Genomic DNA, 15,812 nt, shown 5'->3' on the forward strand with positions numbered 1-15,812 from the left:
AGCCACGGGGCGAGGCGCACGGGGGTGGAAACACGGAGCCGACGGATCGATAGGGGTGGTTTCCAAGCGGCGCGCATGCGACCCCCAGAGCCAATGGTCGCGCGAGGGTAGCTTCGACGTGCCGAACCCGTCCTTGGGTATACGAGCGGGTGCGCGTATCCGCCGGCCAGGGCCGTCGTCGAAGGCACCCTGCGATCAGAACTTCGTCCGCTCAACCATTTATCGCCCAACCCTTACGCCTTTCGTTTTTCTATCGCCACCCCCACGCTGGGCCCCCAGAAATCGCTGCAGCGAAGAACCTATTTCTGCTTCAGCAATTACTGGCCAAAAACATCCACATTTTTCTCTACATACCTCTTTTAAATTATTTCAAAACGTGAAAACCAATATTTTATGCATTACCAACATTTAAAGCAGAAAATCAGGCCACACTGCTAAGTGGTTCACAGAAATAAACTATGTACCTACATATTCAGTAGACTCCGTCTAAAGACTCCGCCATGTAACTCGATATTCCAGAGGAAGTGGTTCAAAATCAGCTATTAATTTCTACTACTTCTTAGGACCTGCTCCTCAGTCTGTTTTATCAAATTTAGACTCGCCCGCAATTACCTATAATTAAAATGAGAGATTAAAAATGTTAGAGGACATCGATGAGTGATTTTTAAATTTTTAATCATTTAAATTGTTAAAGAAAGATATTCCTAAGTGGTTCTAATTTTTATTTTTTATAACGATCCGCGGTCTACTTACGACTCATCGGCGATAAAGCATCCTCGCCGGAGGTAGCAGCCAAATTGCACGGAAAATTTCTGGTAATTCTGGGAGGCTGGTCGAGAAGCGACAGAAGAAATTGCCGTCTTCAAACAGCTGCTGTCGTCCCCGCAGTGCCTGCGACGCTGGTATCGGCCGAATAACAAAGACGGGGATGCAGAAATCTGCATGCTCCGCGTCGCGCCGATACGTGATACCCCTACGAACAGGCTGCCGTTCTTGTCTGACATTGGAGAGCATGCGTCCGGACGCGGTAAAACCTCGCGCAAACACCGTGGGCACAAGCCCCGGCGAATACGAAACTATGTTCTGGTCACCTCGAGTACAGCGAGTTCCGAACAGGTTCGAAGAATCCAAGCAACTTGCTGACTAACCGCGTTTTACGGGTTCGTACGCTGTTCCATTGAATTCGACGTCGTCTTCGAACTCGATTCTCGTTGTTGCTCGAAATTCGCTCCATTTTGATTCGCTTGTTGCTCTTAATATTCTGTAGCCGATTCAAGCTTTGTGATAATAACAAGTGGACTACGGATCTAGAAATCACTCTTGTCTAAAATTATTAAATTTGAATGTTCTCGATCTTATTAATCTTCCTATAATTTTGAACTTCGCCTACTCAATTCTGCTACAAGTAGTGCTCCTTCTCGAGAATTTCTCGAGAAATGTTATAATTTGTTATTCCTCATTTCTCGAGAAATTACAGTATTTCTCGAGAAATTTCAATCTAGGAAAATTCTTATGATTCCCGTTTATTTTATAACATATTTTCGGAAATGAACAAATACATATGTCCTACCATCAGTCAAAATATGCTACATTTTAATGTAGGTATTTAAATATCTCTGTTATTTGTGATTATACGAAGAAATGTCATAGGAGAAATTCGCACTGTTCAATAAGGTAAATATAATGGCAAAATAAAATAATTTTTTGGAAATCATATTTCGAACTTTCAAGGTCCTCGTTATTTTTCATTAAAGGAGGTCATATAATTATTCTATATTCCTATTCACAAAAAAAAAGACAAATCCAACGATGTGCCATGTTCCATAGTTAAGGTGAATTTTACAATTCTCAAAATTTTCAATTTAAGTGCGCCACGTCATCCTTTTATCCGATCAATCTCAAACTCTGCACAAATTTTTGTGCAATAAAGAATAAAAAGAGAAAAATAAGAATTATTATAAAATTTTTTCTCCAAGTATAGCTTAGGTCCACCCTAATGTACATATTGGACAGGAATAAACATTGAGTTAATGTTTTTTGCGCTTTCGATAAATATTATCAACGATATTCCAAATATCATAAGTTTTCCAATATTTTTTTATTTTATTAAAAATTCTAGAGAATTCTCGAGAAATATAGTCTTATTTCTCATTTCTCGAGAAATGAAAAATGTTGAGAAATCAAGAACACTAGCTACAAGTGTACGAAATCCACAGCATGCAACTTGTAATATATTTACCTTAAGAGCTAAATATATTTTTCCAATGCCGCTTGGCTGATCAAACCGATCCATTTCTACTTGATCGTGCAGTATGGAAAGTCCGATTTCATTTGCAATTCGATCGTTCGAATGATCCTCCATTGAACGTTGAGAATATGCTTGTCCCTAGAAAAGTAATAAATATTTATCGTGAATTCTGAGCATTGGAATAAAATCAAAATTGAATCGAATCGCTCAACAACTTCGAGAAGAAAATTGACGACACGGGATCTGGTATAACGCGATCTAACGAGATTTTGCGAGCATGCGGTTCATTTCGGGCACTATTTCCCGCGGAAATCGAACGCGTGCACGGGTCCGCTCGTGTGTTCTCGCGGTAAAATCGTGGATAAGCAGTCCTCGGGTTTTTTTTTTAACAGGCCGTGAACGATAATCGCCGATACGCCGCTTGTTCTGCCTTTAATTACAAACGGCTTAGCGGAGCGGTTCGAAGGGAAAATCGTTTCAGGGGTGCGCGCGCGATGGCAGCTCGCGATGCCTTTGAGAGCCACTCGTTAAATATCGATACGTTAGATAACGCGAACGCAAAGCGATAGGATCAAACGCCCGGTTTCCATGCAGCGGCAGCCGGGGTTCAGAAACGTGCGCCAGAATTCTATGGCAACGACGGTAATACGATAATGTTCCGCGCTCCTCCTCGCATAACCGACACACGCCAACCCCATGGCAGACCTGCACACATTCGCCCACCCGTCCGGGAAGTTCTCGGTTGTATTGCTGCTGTTCCCTTATCAATACTCATCCGCATCGACGGTCGCGTTCCGGTTTTCGCCTTTGACCAACGCACCAAGATTTTTCTTTTCCACACGGGGAAACGGGGTTAGCCGGTGATCGCGGATAATTAACACGCAAGCGCGAGCAACGTGTCGGTATATCAACGCAACATAGGTCCTTCAACCTCGATCATGGCTAGTCTGACGATCTTCGGAATAAAAATCGCCGAAATCGGTTGCGAAACACGGAAATTGCACAAACACTAGGTTTACCGTTCACTAAAAGCGACTATTTTATATCATTTTATAAAAACAAATTTTATAAAAAAAAAATTAAACCGACTTCGAAAAAACGCACTAAAAAGTATGAAATAATTTCCATTTAATTTATGTGAACACACACGAACTTGAATGCAATACAATCTTTTCGGAGGCGGCGTAAAATTGAAAACTTTTGACACTGGAAATTACGAAAATCCTTAAATTCTTCTACAAGCTTTCAGATATTAATGTATCTTCTCTCCCCACCTACTGATTTTCAAGTTCACCATATTCCAATGAAGTCATAGTCAGCAACATCTGTCATTTGGAAATTTTTCAAGTTTGCGCCGCCTTCGAAAAGATTCTATTGTATTTAAGTTCGTGTGTATTCACATAAATTAGATGGAAATTATTTCATACTTTTCAGTGCGTTTGTTTCGAAGTCGGTTTAATTTTTTTTTTATAAAATTTGTTTATTTCACACTTTTTAGTGGAACGAGCAGAATTTGTAGAACACACTGTAGGATGGTTTTTCGGTTTTATTGGTTATTTCCAATAAAAATCGCGAAGAATGAAAAAATGCAGAATTTGTTTTCACAGGACCACCCCGGGGACATGCTCTACAAGATGCAAAATAATAGGTGAACATACATAGACAAGAAAAGCGATAAAAGGCACATACAGATCGAATTTAGTAACCTCCTTCTTTTTCGAAGTCGATTAAAAAGTACTATTAAACATTTCTCATGTACAGTAGCGGACGAAAGTTTAAGACCGCTCTAAAGAAGACGATAACTTTTTTAATATTGTACTATACGATTTAAACTTTTTTGGGATTTTTGGAAAAATTTCTTTTCACGTCCTTTAGCAAACTAATTGCTCTAGCTTCCCAAAAAAGTTTAAATCGTATAGTACAATACTAAAAAAGTTATCGTCTTCTTTAGAGCGGTCTTAAACTTTCGTCCGCTACTGTACATGTTAGAGACTATAGAAACAACACAGACGAAGATAGTGTTACGTCCTAAGGTGGACGTTTCAAAGAGGTAATTTTATTGTAAAGATTTGAATAGAGAATAAAACGCAGTTTTCTTTGGACTCTATCGGGACATATGTGTCTCACCCATGTATTACGTGCGCCTAATGGCACAAACAGATCCCGTTTTCCATTATACACGAATATACCAGTCTTAGAATGCACTCCATGCAAATATAGACGCCAAAGGGTTACGACTAATTGGCCTTGTTTGTGGATTTGGATAGTTGAAATCGAAGTTGGGTAACTCTTTTAAAAATGATATGATATTTCGATTTGAGTAAAATTAAAGTAGAATATATTCTGGACAACAAATTTCGGATACATTGAGTTATTAGGATCTTATTGTAAGTTGTTAGTATTTACTGCAAAAGTAGATTTCGCTTGCTGGTTGGTGAACAGACAATCGCTTCCACCAAGTTGACGATATTGGTGATGATAATTACTCCAGCGGGTGTACACGCTTTGACTTCACTTTTGAACACACACACACAAACGAAACCGACAATATAACTGAACGAGGAGTATCGTTAAATTCTGACTTGAAGAATCGTATGGCGACTGAACCGAATTTGATGTTGATTGAACTCTTCCCGATGAAGAGCCATCCCTTTTATAGATCGGTTAATCCATTGTTCTAAGCTTAATCTTCATAGGGAAAGTGCATTCTCACCAATTCTTCATAATCGCTTTTCTTCTTAATCGTCTGCATTTTCACCGGATATATAATATAATTTTCGATTTCTTCTTGTCATCCTCTTGGCTACTGGCACCAACCTATTATGCATCGATTCTTTTGTCGATTTCTTTTACGTAGTGTCTTTCTCACAATTAGTTTCCTCTGGATTATCTTTACGTTCTTCAGTGATGAATAGGTTTCAACTGATGTTACTTCTAATTATTTCATTCGTTTAATACAATAGATTTCGCTGTGTTCAATGAAGGTTTAAATTCAAGATGAGTTTTAAGTTTGAAATAAATCATTGTTTGATATTAATTATCAATTACAATATTTGATATTTTGTTTGCCGTACAACATTATTAGAGCAAGAATGAAAAGAAATTCAGAAAATGTATATTATATATGATTGATTTTATCAATTAATGGCTGAACCAGCGGACGTGACAATAGTTTCCGTCCGATTAAAGTCATTAAAGAAATATGTAAATTCCCAAGCGGTTTCTGAGAAAAATTCGCTTCGATAACCGCGGAGAAATGATCGGCTCCAAAAGGCGTGACCGTTGGCGAGAATAAACGTGGAAATTTATTTACCGAGAATCGCCGCCGCTAATTACCGGTTGCCCGGAGCTGCTTCGATTTTACTATAACCATAATTGAAAATTGCCCGCGTTCCTTCTCGATTCTGGTCGTTCTTGCGACACGCCGACAGGCGGCTGCTCGCAAGATCGAGACGATCTCCAGCAGGATCGCTATCGGTTGCCGCGATCGTTGCTCGTTACCAATTAGTATCTTGTTGTAACAAGTGATTACGCGCCGCTCGCGAGCACCGAGCACTCGCTGTCAATAATAAACGGGAGAAGGGACGTGCTCGATGTTCTACGGCACGGGGACGAGACACGATCGATGAAAGATGAAGGTCGAGGCATAACGCTCCTCTTCAGGATAACGCTCCTTCCATCGCTCGACCTTTCGTCTCGGACTCCTTATTCGCTCGGTTTCATGAATTAGGGAGCGTCCATGAAATGCGGATATTCTTCGTTCGGGACTTCACACTTGAACAGCTTTCTTCGGCGTGCATTGGCGAAAAATGTCCAAATCCTGTCCAAATCTTTAATATAAATTATTTTATTTTTCATTTTATGTACAGTAACAAGCGTAACTGATTCCACACACTTGAGATCAGAACAACTTTTTTATGAATGGACCAAACGACTTCAATTTCTCTGTAAGGATAGAAGAATTAGTTTAGTAAATGATGTGTAAAAAATATATTGAAAAAATGCATTTGGACGGAATTGTGAATAACAATAGTAAAAATTGATTTTTACAACTTTTTTAGCTGCGCCAATAACGAAACTTCAAAAGATGTGTCTGGTCAACTGGTATAAATTATATACGCTCTGAAAATTTTATTGAAATTAGTTAAGTGGTTTGCGAATTATAAACGATCAAAAGTGGTAATTTGTAGTGTACCATAAAGTGGCAAGTTTTACTATTTCTCATCGTTTATAATTCGTAAACCAATTAACAATTAAACAATTTCCATGAAATTTTCAGAGCGTATATAATTTATACCAGTTGACTAAAAAAGTTATAAAAATCAATTTTTACTATTGTTTTTCACAATTCCGACCAAATGCATTTTTTCAACTTATTTATTAGACGTCATTTACAAAACTAATTCTTCTAGCCTTACAGAGAAATAGAAGTCGTTTGGTCCATTCATATAAAAGTACTTCTGATTTAAAGTGTGTGGAATCAGTTATGCTCCTAGCTGTATGTATGCTTTTTAATGTCGTCGGATTTTTCAGGCTGTAATACTACGTCAGAATTTGGTAGCGTCCTGAACCTTGATCGAAGACACGCAACTCATCGAATCGTTAACTTTAATCATATTCTAGAAACGTGTCTTCGACCGTAATCTAAATCAGCCTGTCAGGATATTACACATAAAATGTCACATAAACCAATTGTCGGAACGTTACAAATAGATGTGTCATAAACCAAATGTCAGGACATTTCCACATAGATGTCTTGTAAACGGATAGTCAGGATATAGCACATAGATGTCTCATAAACGAATTGACAGTACATTATGCACAGATATCTCGTGATCAAGCTGTCATTTTATTATACACAGGCGTCTCGTAAACCACCTACGATCAATCGAGTCGTAAATAATTTTCGTTTCAAAGTTTCAACTTTATACACATACGTTCCAATAGCTCACAGACAACCAAGATGTTTCATCTTACGCGAGATTTGAGAAATCGTATTTTGGCCAACTTTTCGACTGCAAATACTGCACCGTGTGGAGCGAAATAGTTACAAAGAAACTTTCGGAACCCTCGACTAGATGAAAAATTCGTGTGATCTGAACCGGGGGGGGGTTGCTGATAGCATCCGCGTGTGTGTGACGTCGCGTCAATGTCGTCGATCCGTAACAAGCTCGTAAATCGCGTCGCTATAAACTAGTCACGATGTCCAGCGATTCGTGACGGCACCTGTGCGCAGGTATTGCCTAGAGGGGTGCGGTATATCAGGGGAGGGGGGGGGGGCAGGTGTAAACGACCCACGCGACTGTGTTCGTTTCCCTGGCAAGGCTTCGGGTGAAATTTCCGCGGCGCGGAGTGGCAGGTGCGGCCGCGTGTCGTGTGTCCCGGGCTCGAGATAACACCGGAATCGCCGATTGAAATTCCGCGGTAGGTTCTCGCATTCGCTCATTAGCAGGGCCTCTGGCTACCGCGAATACGACACGCCCAAACGCGTATCGGCGCTGGTCGATTGAAAATTATCGCGGGATCCATCAGCGCGTCGCCACATCGGTGCCTCTCGCGAAGAAAAGCAGTCGGGGAGAGCCTGTTTTGCCAGTCTCGGGGAGCAGCAGCAGATTCAGTAACATCGGCCCCGTAGCACGCCGAGGAAGAGGAACATCTGCAAAAAAGAGGACGCAAACTTAACCGGGGACCACGATCCCCGATTGCTCCCGCAATTACCGGAGTCACGAGGATGACCAGAGAAGTTTTCAACAACCGGCCGCCCCGATAGCCGAAGATATTAGCAGGCCGTCGCGATCTCTCCGCTGACATTTAGACGTTGCTAAATGGGCTGTAACCGAGAGTGGCTGCGAACAGGCCGGGCCAAGGAAACAGTAAATTGGCCTTACTCCTGCGGAACGTTGCTTCATATTTCTGGCCTAACACGATCCCTATCGCCTCGGAAAAACGTTCTACGGATACTTATACCGAGTCGACGGGATCCGAACATCTCTTGCTTCAATAGTTTATCGGAGTCTGGAGCATCTACCTTACCACGTAGAGCGTTGATTTTCAAGCTGGGTTGTGGTTTTGTTTTTTTCTAGTTTAATCAAAGACGATACGCGACGTGTTTCTTCGGTCGATGCGTTCATCGATGTTCGGCTGCAAGTTGAATATGCTCTAAAGAATGTAATTACTAAGCTGAGGTTACTTACGCACTGGTTCTACGTGTAAATTCTTGAAATGATAAAGAAATGCGCGTGTTAACCCTTTTGTTTCACTCTTTGGGGATGAATATGTCGTTTTATTATTTAACTGCGTTGAAATCCATTGTAAAATGATATCTCCAAGAGTTATCCAACAAGAAGAAATGAAGTAAATATGACTGAAACGTGTTTCAAAAACATCATTCATGCGCCTGTGCATGAAACGTGTCAAAGAGCCTGTGTACACCGTGAAACCAAACATTGTGCAGTATCTAAAAGCAAGAGAGTGTCATGTATCATTTCGTACCACAAACGAGTACATCGGCTCTGTTTTTACGCAGCGGACGTTTGCGTTGCACACAAAAATCGTCAAAAAATTGATTCGGTAAACTTCATTAAACTTCTAATAAAAAAAAAAAAACACCACACCAAAACCAATGAATTCGAAATGTCATAAGACTACGTTACCGAACTGGAATGTAATGGCAGGTCGGTCGCCGGTCGGTCGCGTGGCGTCGACCCCGAAAAAGTGTATTCACGGCGGGATTCGCGGGTGAACGAGCGAGCGGTTCGCCGACGGAGACGGTTCTCCCGGTGTGTCCGTTGTCCGGCGTTTCTTTTTGCGCGCAGCCTCGCCTTCCCCTGGCCATCCGAGAACACGGTGTGGAGAACGACGCGAGTTGCGCGCGCGCAGCCGAGTTTGAAATTCGTGGCGCGCCGAGCCGCGGATCCTCCTCGGGGGCTGTGCGTTCCTTCCTCTCCCGGCTTTCGTTCCACGTCCGTTCGTTCGTTGGGTTCGTCGGTCGGTTCGCTCTCGGCCGCTCGGCACCGCTGGCGAGCAAGTCGATGCCAAGGTCTTAGTGTCGCAGCGCGAAAGGGAGTGTCGCGTTCGAGGGTGTCTCGCCCCGAGATCCGCTCTGTATCCGTGGAAATCGGTGGCTCTCGCTCGAGGAAGCATCCTCTGGTCGTTATGGTGTTGTTCTCCAGCATCTTTTCGTCTGGGATCACCGTGGACCAGAGGAATCCGTGTCGCGCCGGCTTCGTTCATCCATGATCGTGCGTCTCCTGCGAAGCCGGAAGCGGTGTTTGAACAGGACCGGGGGTTTGGTTGTCGAGTGCGCGTTTTCGGGCGGTGGTTCGTCGCCTGATCGATTGGGCACATCGAGAGCCTCTCACGCCGGCGAGGACTCCGATCAGAACAAACACGCGTCGAGAAGTGGATCGTTTGTGAATCCTCTGGAGGATCGTTGATCGGCCTCGTTGTTGTCCGTTGTTCGCGAGTGAACAGGGCTGAGTTGTTCACCAACTCGAGGAGAAACGCGGCAGGTGTGCGTGTCTCTGGGTGTTCGGTCACGAGCGCCGCTGAGATGATCAGACGCATTGGGAGCCGGTAGTTCGTGGTTGGCAGGGATGTCCTCGTGACATGTTACCCCGTGACCTTTGCTGGCGCGACTACAACGTCCTCCGCAGAGAGGGTCGTCTACTGGCGCACGGGTCCAGCGAGGACAACTGCCGATCGGTGTCCCTTCATCATCCACGTGGAGTCGAGTACCGGTTGCTGCCGCTGGTGCAGCTCAAGCCCGACTTCGGGATCCCGTATGTGCTCTGCTGGCGGGTGCCGAACGCCGTACACAGGGTACAGGTGCCCATACAGCACCACCAGCACCGGCAGCACCATCACCACCATCATCATCATTACCAACACCATCGGCAACGACGCCGAAGACACTTCCAACAGTCGGGAACACCGAGACGACACCCTGCTGCACCGTTTCCAAACATCGCCAGGTATCCTTCGCCGTACGGCTGTAGTCTACAGCAAGGGAACCTTGCCGCGGGGCCTGGTATGGAAACAAGGTGAGCCACGAATAGTTGCATCGGCCCCCAAGCATCCCCTTTGACCAGGAAATATTCCCTCGAACAATCTCCCTCGTCGCCTGCCCGCGGATATTTCATCGGCGCCGCCAGGAACTTTGGATATTTCCTTTCATCCTGCACTGACTGTCTTTCGGCAAGTTACTACGGCTTCTGGTTCGGATATCCTATTTACCAAGGCGCGATTACAGTGGCTGATCAAATCGTTACAGCCACGGATTAGCGATTTTAGGCAATTGATCAATCAGAACCTTCCCACGTTGGAGTCTTTTAGGGATCATCAATAATTATGATACTCTTTTTATACGGCACTACAAGGATTACAGGACCTACAAGGATTAATTTGGATTTTTAAGATCTTTCGAGGACCTGGAAGGAGAAGTTAGACAACTTGTCGGGCTTGAATCGTCTCGCATGCAAAATACTTCTGAGGGAGAGATTACAGACACGTTGCCAGTCCCTTTCTCGAACCCTCCGGCTAGCGATGCCAGCACGTTGCCAAACCCCACGACGCTGGCACACCCTTGTCCGCCGGTGACAGCGGAGTAGAAACATTTCGTCGTCACCTCGTCGCACGAAATTCGAAACCGAACAGGTGTTGGCACGATGGCGGAGCCGAGACGCTGATTAGCATACAGTTTACGATTTTGTCCAATGTCTTCTAACACAGCCATCTTTGGCTTACATACATCCAGTGACCACACGTCCTCGTTTTTTAATCTGCCAGATGTACTATTGTCGCGACTATTGCATCTTGATGTTCAAGTATTATTTTTCGTTCCAACAAGCTGAAAACCGAAGTCGACGACGCCTGCTGCGCTCGCTCGCAGCACTATCGACAGATTTCTTCGTCTCGGCTACGATCCCCCGCTGTCACGGACATTGAACTCCGCGGGAACAGTTTCTTTCAACCGGACTTGGAAACTGGAGTGATCCGTGCCCGACAGCCGTTCCGCGCCGCGATCCTATCGGAATATTAATCGAATACATCGTCTCCGTGATCTCCGACCCGCAAACTCCTGCTGAATACGCCTCGCGAACTCCGAATATCTTTCCGCTGCCTCGAATTTGCCTTTGACCAGAATGATTCTTCGCCTTCTCTTTCCTTCTTTATTGCTGTCTTTCGAAAGAATCTATAGCAGTTGTTCAATAGATATTTTATTGTACCTATTTGTAAATTTAAACCATTTTCTGAATATTGTACCTTTTCTGCAGATCTTATATTTTCATATCTCCCGTTACATCTCGCACTCTCAATTTTTTATTGCATCTCGATCACATCTCCAAGATTTAGTTATCAAGTGCGACCCAATTCACTTCTGAAAATATTCGAAAATGCAGGAGATTCAGACTTCACAAGAAAGGAATAAGAGTTACGAAGTTACCGATAGCCCGAGTTACTCCAACTATCAAAATGCAAGCTCTCTCTCTCCTGAAGAAACGTAGTTCCGGTTTATACATGATGTACGAGGCACAGGGAAATCGGGAAAACCTCGAGCAGGGATTCCGCTGACCGTTGAAACGCGTTCCCGACAGCTGAGCTGGCACGAGCAGCTTAAAAGCTCCCGAAGCTGCGAGCCATCAGCGATTTCTTCTAAAGTTTTTACACCCGCGTGGAACCGCCGAAAGAACTCGAGTCCCTGGATAACGGTCCTCGAACTTGCTGCGTTTCCCGCGGTGTTATTGCCGATCGTTTCAACTTTACAGCCGAGCGAGAGAATGTCTTGCGACAGAGAACGGTGATTTCCGTGGTCTGAAGTCTTGAGGACGAGTTGTATCTTCGATCATCGTCCCCCATGATTCCATCCCTCGCGCAATCGAACTAGCAAACGCGATTCCTCGTCATCGACGCGATGAAAAATGCAAGGGGCCGAGAGGCTCTCGTCGTCCCTGTGCTCGTCGACGAACTCGTTACTTCTTCGTTAAAAATGAACGAGCGCAACCCGGCTCGGGCTCGCGTCGCACGCAGACCCGACAATTTGTCAAACATATTAAGCGTTGCCCGTGCCGAATCGACAGGGGAATATTCAATTAACGCCGCGTGTCGACAGGCACCTGCCGATTCCTCGACTTTTCTTCTCTGAATGCGTAATGGCAGCGCGCGCTCCAACGTTCGCTCGTCGCCGATGAAATGAGAAATTACATTGTCTCGTAACTGCGACGATACATGTAACCGTTCCGGTCGTCGATATTTCCAGTTTGCAATTTTCTTTTCAGGAGCACAGGGAAGAATCTTTCAAAGGTTGCGCTCCCGACGGTCGCGACCTGAACTTCGAACTTCGAACGCGGTCCCCTTGGAAACATGTTTGCGAAACATCTAGAAAATTGTACCATCTTGGCTTTCTTGTCTCGTAAAAATTGTAGGAAACAGAGGAGGAATAAAACTGTATTCATTCTTCCAATAATTTCAAGGTAACAATTGATGGGACAATATTATTTAATTCTTCGACTGTCTTAGCAGTTTTATGTTCCACCTGTCCATTTCTGTCACCGATCCATAAAGTCCGCAGTCTACAGGCAGTATGGCAACTTCTGGCATTCAGAAGTAAAAATTTCAGAAAACGCAACTACCAACCAAGGATAAGGCAAATCAGTTCGAGGCACAGTGGTCCAAACGGCCGATTTACGAGTGCAAAAGTCAAAAAACGAAACATGAAATAGGCATTTAATACTGTTTCTTACATCAACACACATGTCTGTAGAAGCTAAAATCGACAATTTTACTTCTCAAATCAATTATTGTTAAGTGTGGCATAGGTTGAAAGTAGCAGTATGAAAAGTACATCGATATAAAGGACATCTTTTTCACCTATTATTTATTGTTTAGAACGTTAATATTGATTCTAATTATAATAGCCGTGTTCAGAAGCATTAGGAAGATATGAAAAAAATGAAACAATTTTTCGGAAATGTTTAAATAATGTTTCTCAAGGAAGTATGAAGAAGTTTATTTTTTTAAGTTTGTTGTAGGAAATCCTAACGATACTCGCCCGTATTAGAAAATTGCAAATTAGCAAGTTATTTTATTTTTTCTGGTACAGTTCGATGACGAGTACGCGTGGGACGTACATATATAATACACGTGTATATATATAGACGATTAATAGACGTATTAGGCAATAATGGGCAAAGTCTAAAGGCAAATCCTGGTGTTGTGGCATTGTTGTTGGAGCGCCGATTGGCAGTTATTTTCGCGAGTCGTAGAGAGCGTAAACAAAAAGAGATGATTTTCTATTGTTAAGGGCCACCCACATGAATGTTTCCCATTCTCATTTAATTTCTGAAAATTATACTTTTGTAAAAAAAGGAGAATTGTATGTGTAAGTTTCTCTTTTCTGTCACTGTAAATTAAAACTGGCATTATAAATTGAAATACGTTGCTTCCTCTGCTACATTTTAAGATAAAAAAATATTTCAATAAACTTACGGAAGTCTATTAGCTTTCTTTATACTTACCTAATGTGCATAGAATACATGTAACACAGAATTATCGATTATTAAAAGCGTTTAGACTTTTGCACTCCTAAATCGGCCGTTTGGACCACTGTGCGACGTCACGCAACATTTAAATTACCATTTACTATCGAATAACGGTGGATGCTCGGGGCTCAAAATGATCACAGGATCACAGGTCACAGGTTCGGAGGTCTTCTATTACGAGCTGGGGATTTATACCGGTGGCCGATTAGATACATTTTTATCTGGGGATCTAAGCAAACCGAGGCCATTACGAGGATTCATGAGAGCTCGGCAGCGTTCCGCGGTAATTTCTGAGGTGTGTGCACTGGGTGTCGGGCGGAGGTTAGGCGAGAGGCACGGGCGCCGCAGGAAATTCTAATTTTTCAGGGACGCGTTCTCGTGCGGCAACGGGAAAAAGGGTCGGCCGCTATCGTCGCAGCTGAAATTGCAGCGTTCACGAAAGCCGGCGTTATCGATCCCCGTTGCTGTCCGTGGTTACGTACCTACGTGGTCGTTATCGCCCTCTTAAAGCAAACGCCGCTTTATCTGGATAAACGGTGAATAAAAGGGACAGAGGAAAACTAACGCGATATCGGCCTCGCGTATGAAAGCAGAGATTGCCGTGTCTTAATGTACCTCTGCTGCGATCACTTGACTCTCATTGCGGGATTTTTCTTTCAAGTTTTCTGCCTCTGCACCCACACGTCCTCGGATCCAGCTCCTGCGATCTTCTCCAGGTTTTAAGCCGACGGCTACGTTATTGTCTCGAGCTTTCCTTGCAAGATTGTTGAATTAAAACCCGTTTCTCAGTGCTCGTAACGATGGCAGACAGGTGGATATACCTTTTCTTGTGGAATTATTCTGATTGGCTACTGGAAGAAGAGTCGGGACAATTATAATATTGTTGAAAGTGATCGCTGAAACAGCGATACTTTAAAAAAGATAATAACATTGGAATTGATAGAGGAAACCATGAACCTGTGTCTATAATCCTATTCGACACCTGTTTCTTGCAGCTGCATCAGAAAGTGCTGATCTTAACAACTGGTGAATCATAGTGATAGATCGATTGGTATGTACACTTGGTCGTTCATGTGTCTAGTAACACTGCGGGCTACTTTCCACTAACAATTTGCTGTTTACAATGCAGCATTCCAACTAGAAAAAGCCCCTGATGCTGCTGGCGAACTACTGTGCGCGCAGTAGAATAGGTTTGTCCTGGTTGGACGAGACGCTGCGTTTCTATAAATCTCTTTATTTCTATAAATAAAGTGTGAACATTAAGGATGGTCTGGAGGTATATAAAAACGCAACAAAATTTTTGAAAATTTGACAAGATATAATTCTTACTAAATTAATGCAATTACCAAAGTTTGGGTTCGATTCATTGCACCGTTTAAGAATTATAGCAACTTAAAGTTTGCACACTTTAACACGTCTTCTTATGGAGAAATCATAAAATTCCACTTGAAACCCTACTTAAACCTTCAAAAGACGCAACTAAAAACTCCAAAAAAAATACACTCAAAAACAAAAACATACTCATGAATGGCTTTCATTGCCAATATATTGATGGATTTCGAATTTCTTGTACTTTTGTCTCCCATTGTACCTCCGGAACATCCTCAAGTGATCTGCGAAAATCAAGAAATTATTGGTTTGTAATTCGACAATTATAGCAGATCAGATCGGTTGTCTCCGAAATCGCAATTACGGTTGAAACAGCAGCTCCCAGAGTCAGGTTTCTCCCCGCGGACAATCGTTCCGCTTTGCTCGCCAGCAGATCGCGACCGCGATCGTTTGTAAACCGTTCGAGAAATGATCTCAACATCGTGAGAACCGCGCCGCGCGCACGGGGATCCCGATAAATCTAGCGCAGGTGTTTGCCGCCGTCTTTTTTCTTCAGCCTCGCCGGCATCGACGTTGACTTTGACTAACTGCGATTGATCGCAGCACGCGACGAGTAGATCGTACCAGTACGTCTTTCTCTCTCTCTCGCGGCGTTCCGATCTCGTCGGTGCGGCGAGATCGAGCCTTTTGCCAAC

General features: G+C 43.5%; 1 protein-coding gene across 10 annotated transcripts in view; it reads left to right on the forward strand.

Annotated features, from left to right (window-relative positions):
• LOC143208960 (protein gustavus-like) overlaps positions 1-15,812 on the forward strand; it is a 258,290-nt gene that overhangs the window by 95,114 nt on the left and 147,364 nt on the right. For 3 of the 10 annotated variants that reach the window (XM_076423975.1, XM_076423985.1, XM_076423981.1), the window contains exon 1: positions 9,857-10,290. The exons of 5 other annotated variants lie outside the window; for them this stretch is intronic. In XM_076423975.1, the coding sequence (XP_076280090.1) occupies positions 9,857-10,290 (434 nt within the window). Of the gene's footprint in view, positions 1-9,856; positions 10,291-15,812 lie in introns of those variants that run through there. 2 more of the 10 variants (XM_076424013.1, XM_076424061.1) reach the window with 2 other exon arrangements.

The sequence above is a fragment of the Lasioglossum baleicum genome, chromosome 1 (genome assembly GCF_051020765.1).
Source record: "Lasioglossum baleicum chromosome 1, iyLasBale1, whole genome shotgun sequence".
Lineage (NCBI taxonomy): Eukaryota > Metazoa > Arthropoda > Insecta > Hymenoptera > Halictidae > Lasioglossum > Lasioglossum baleicum.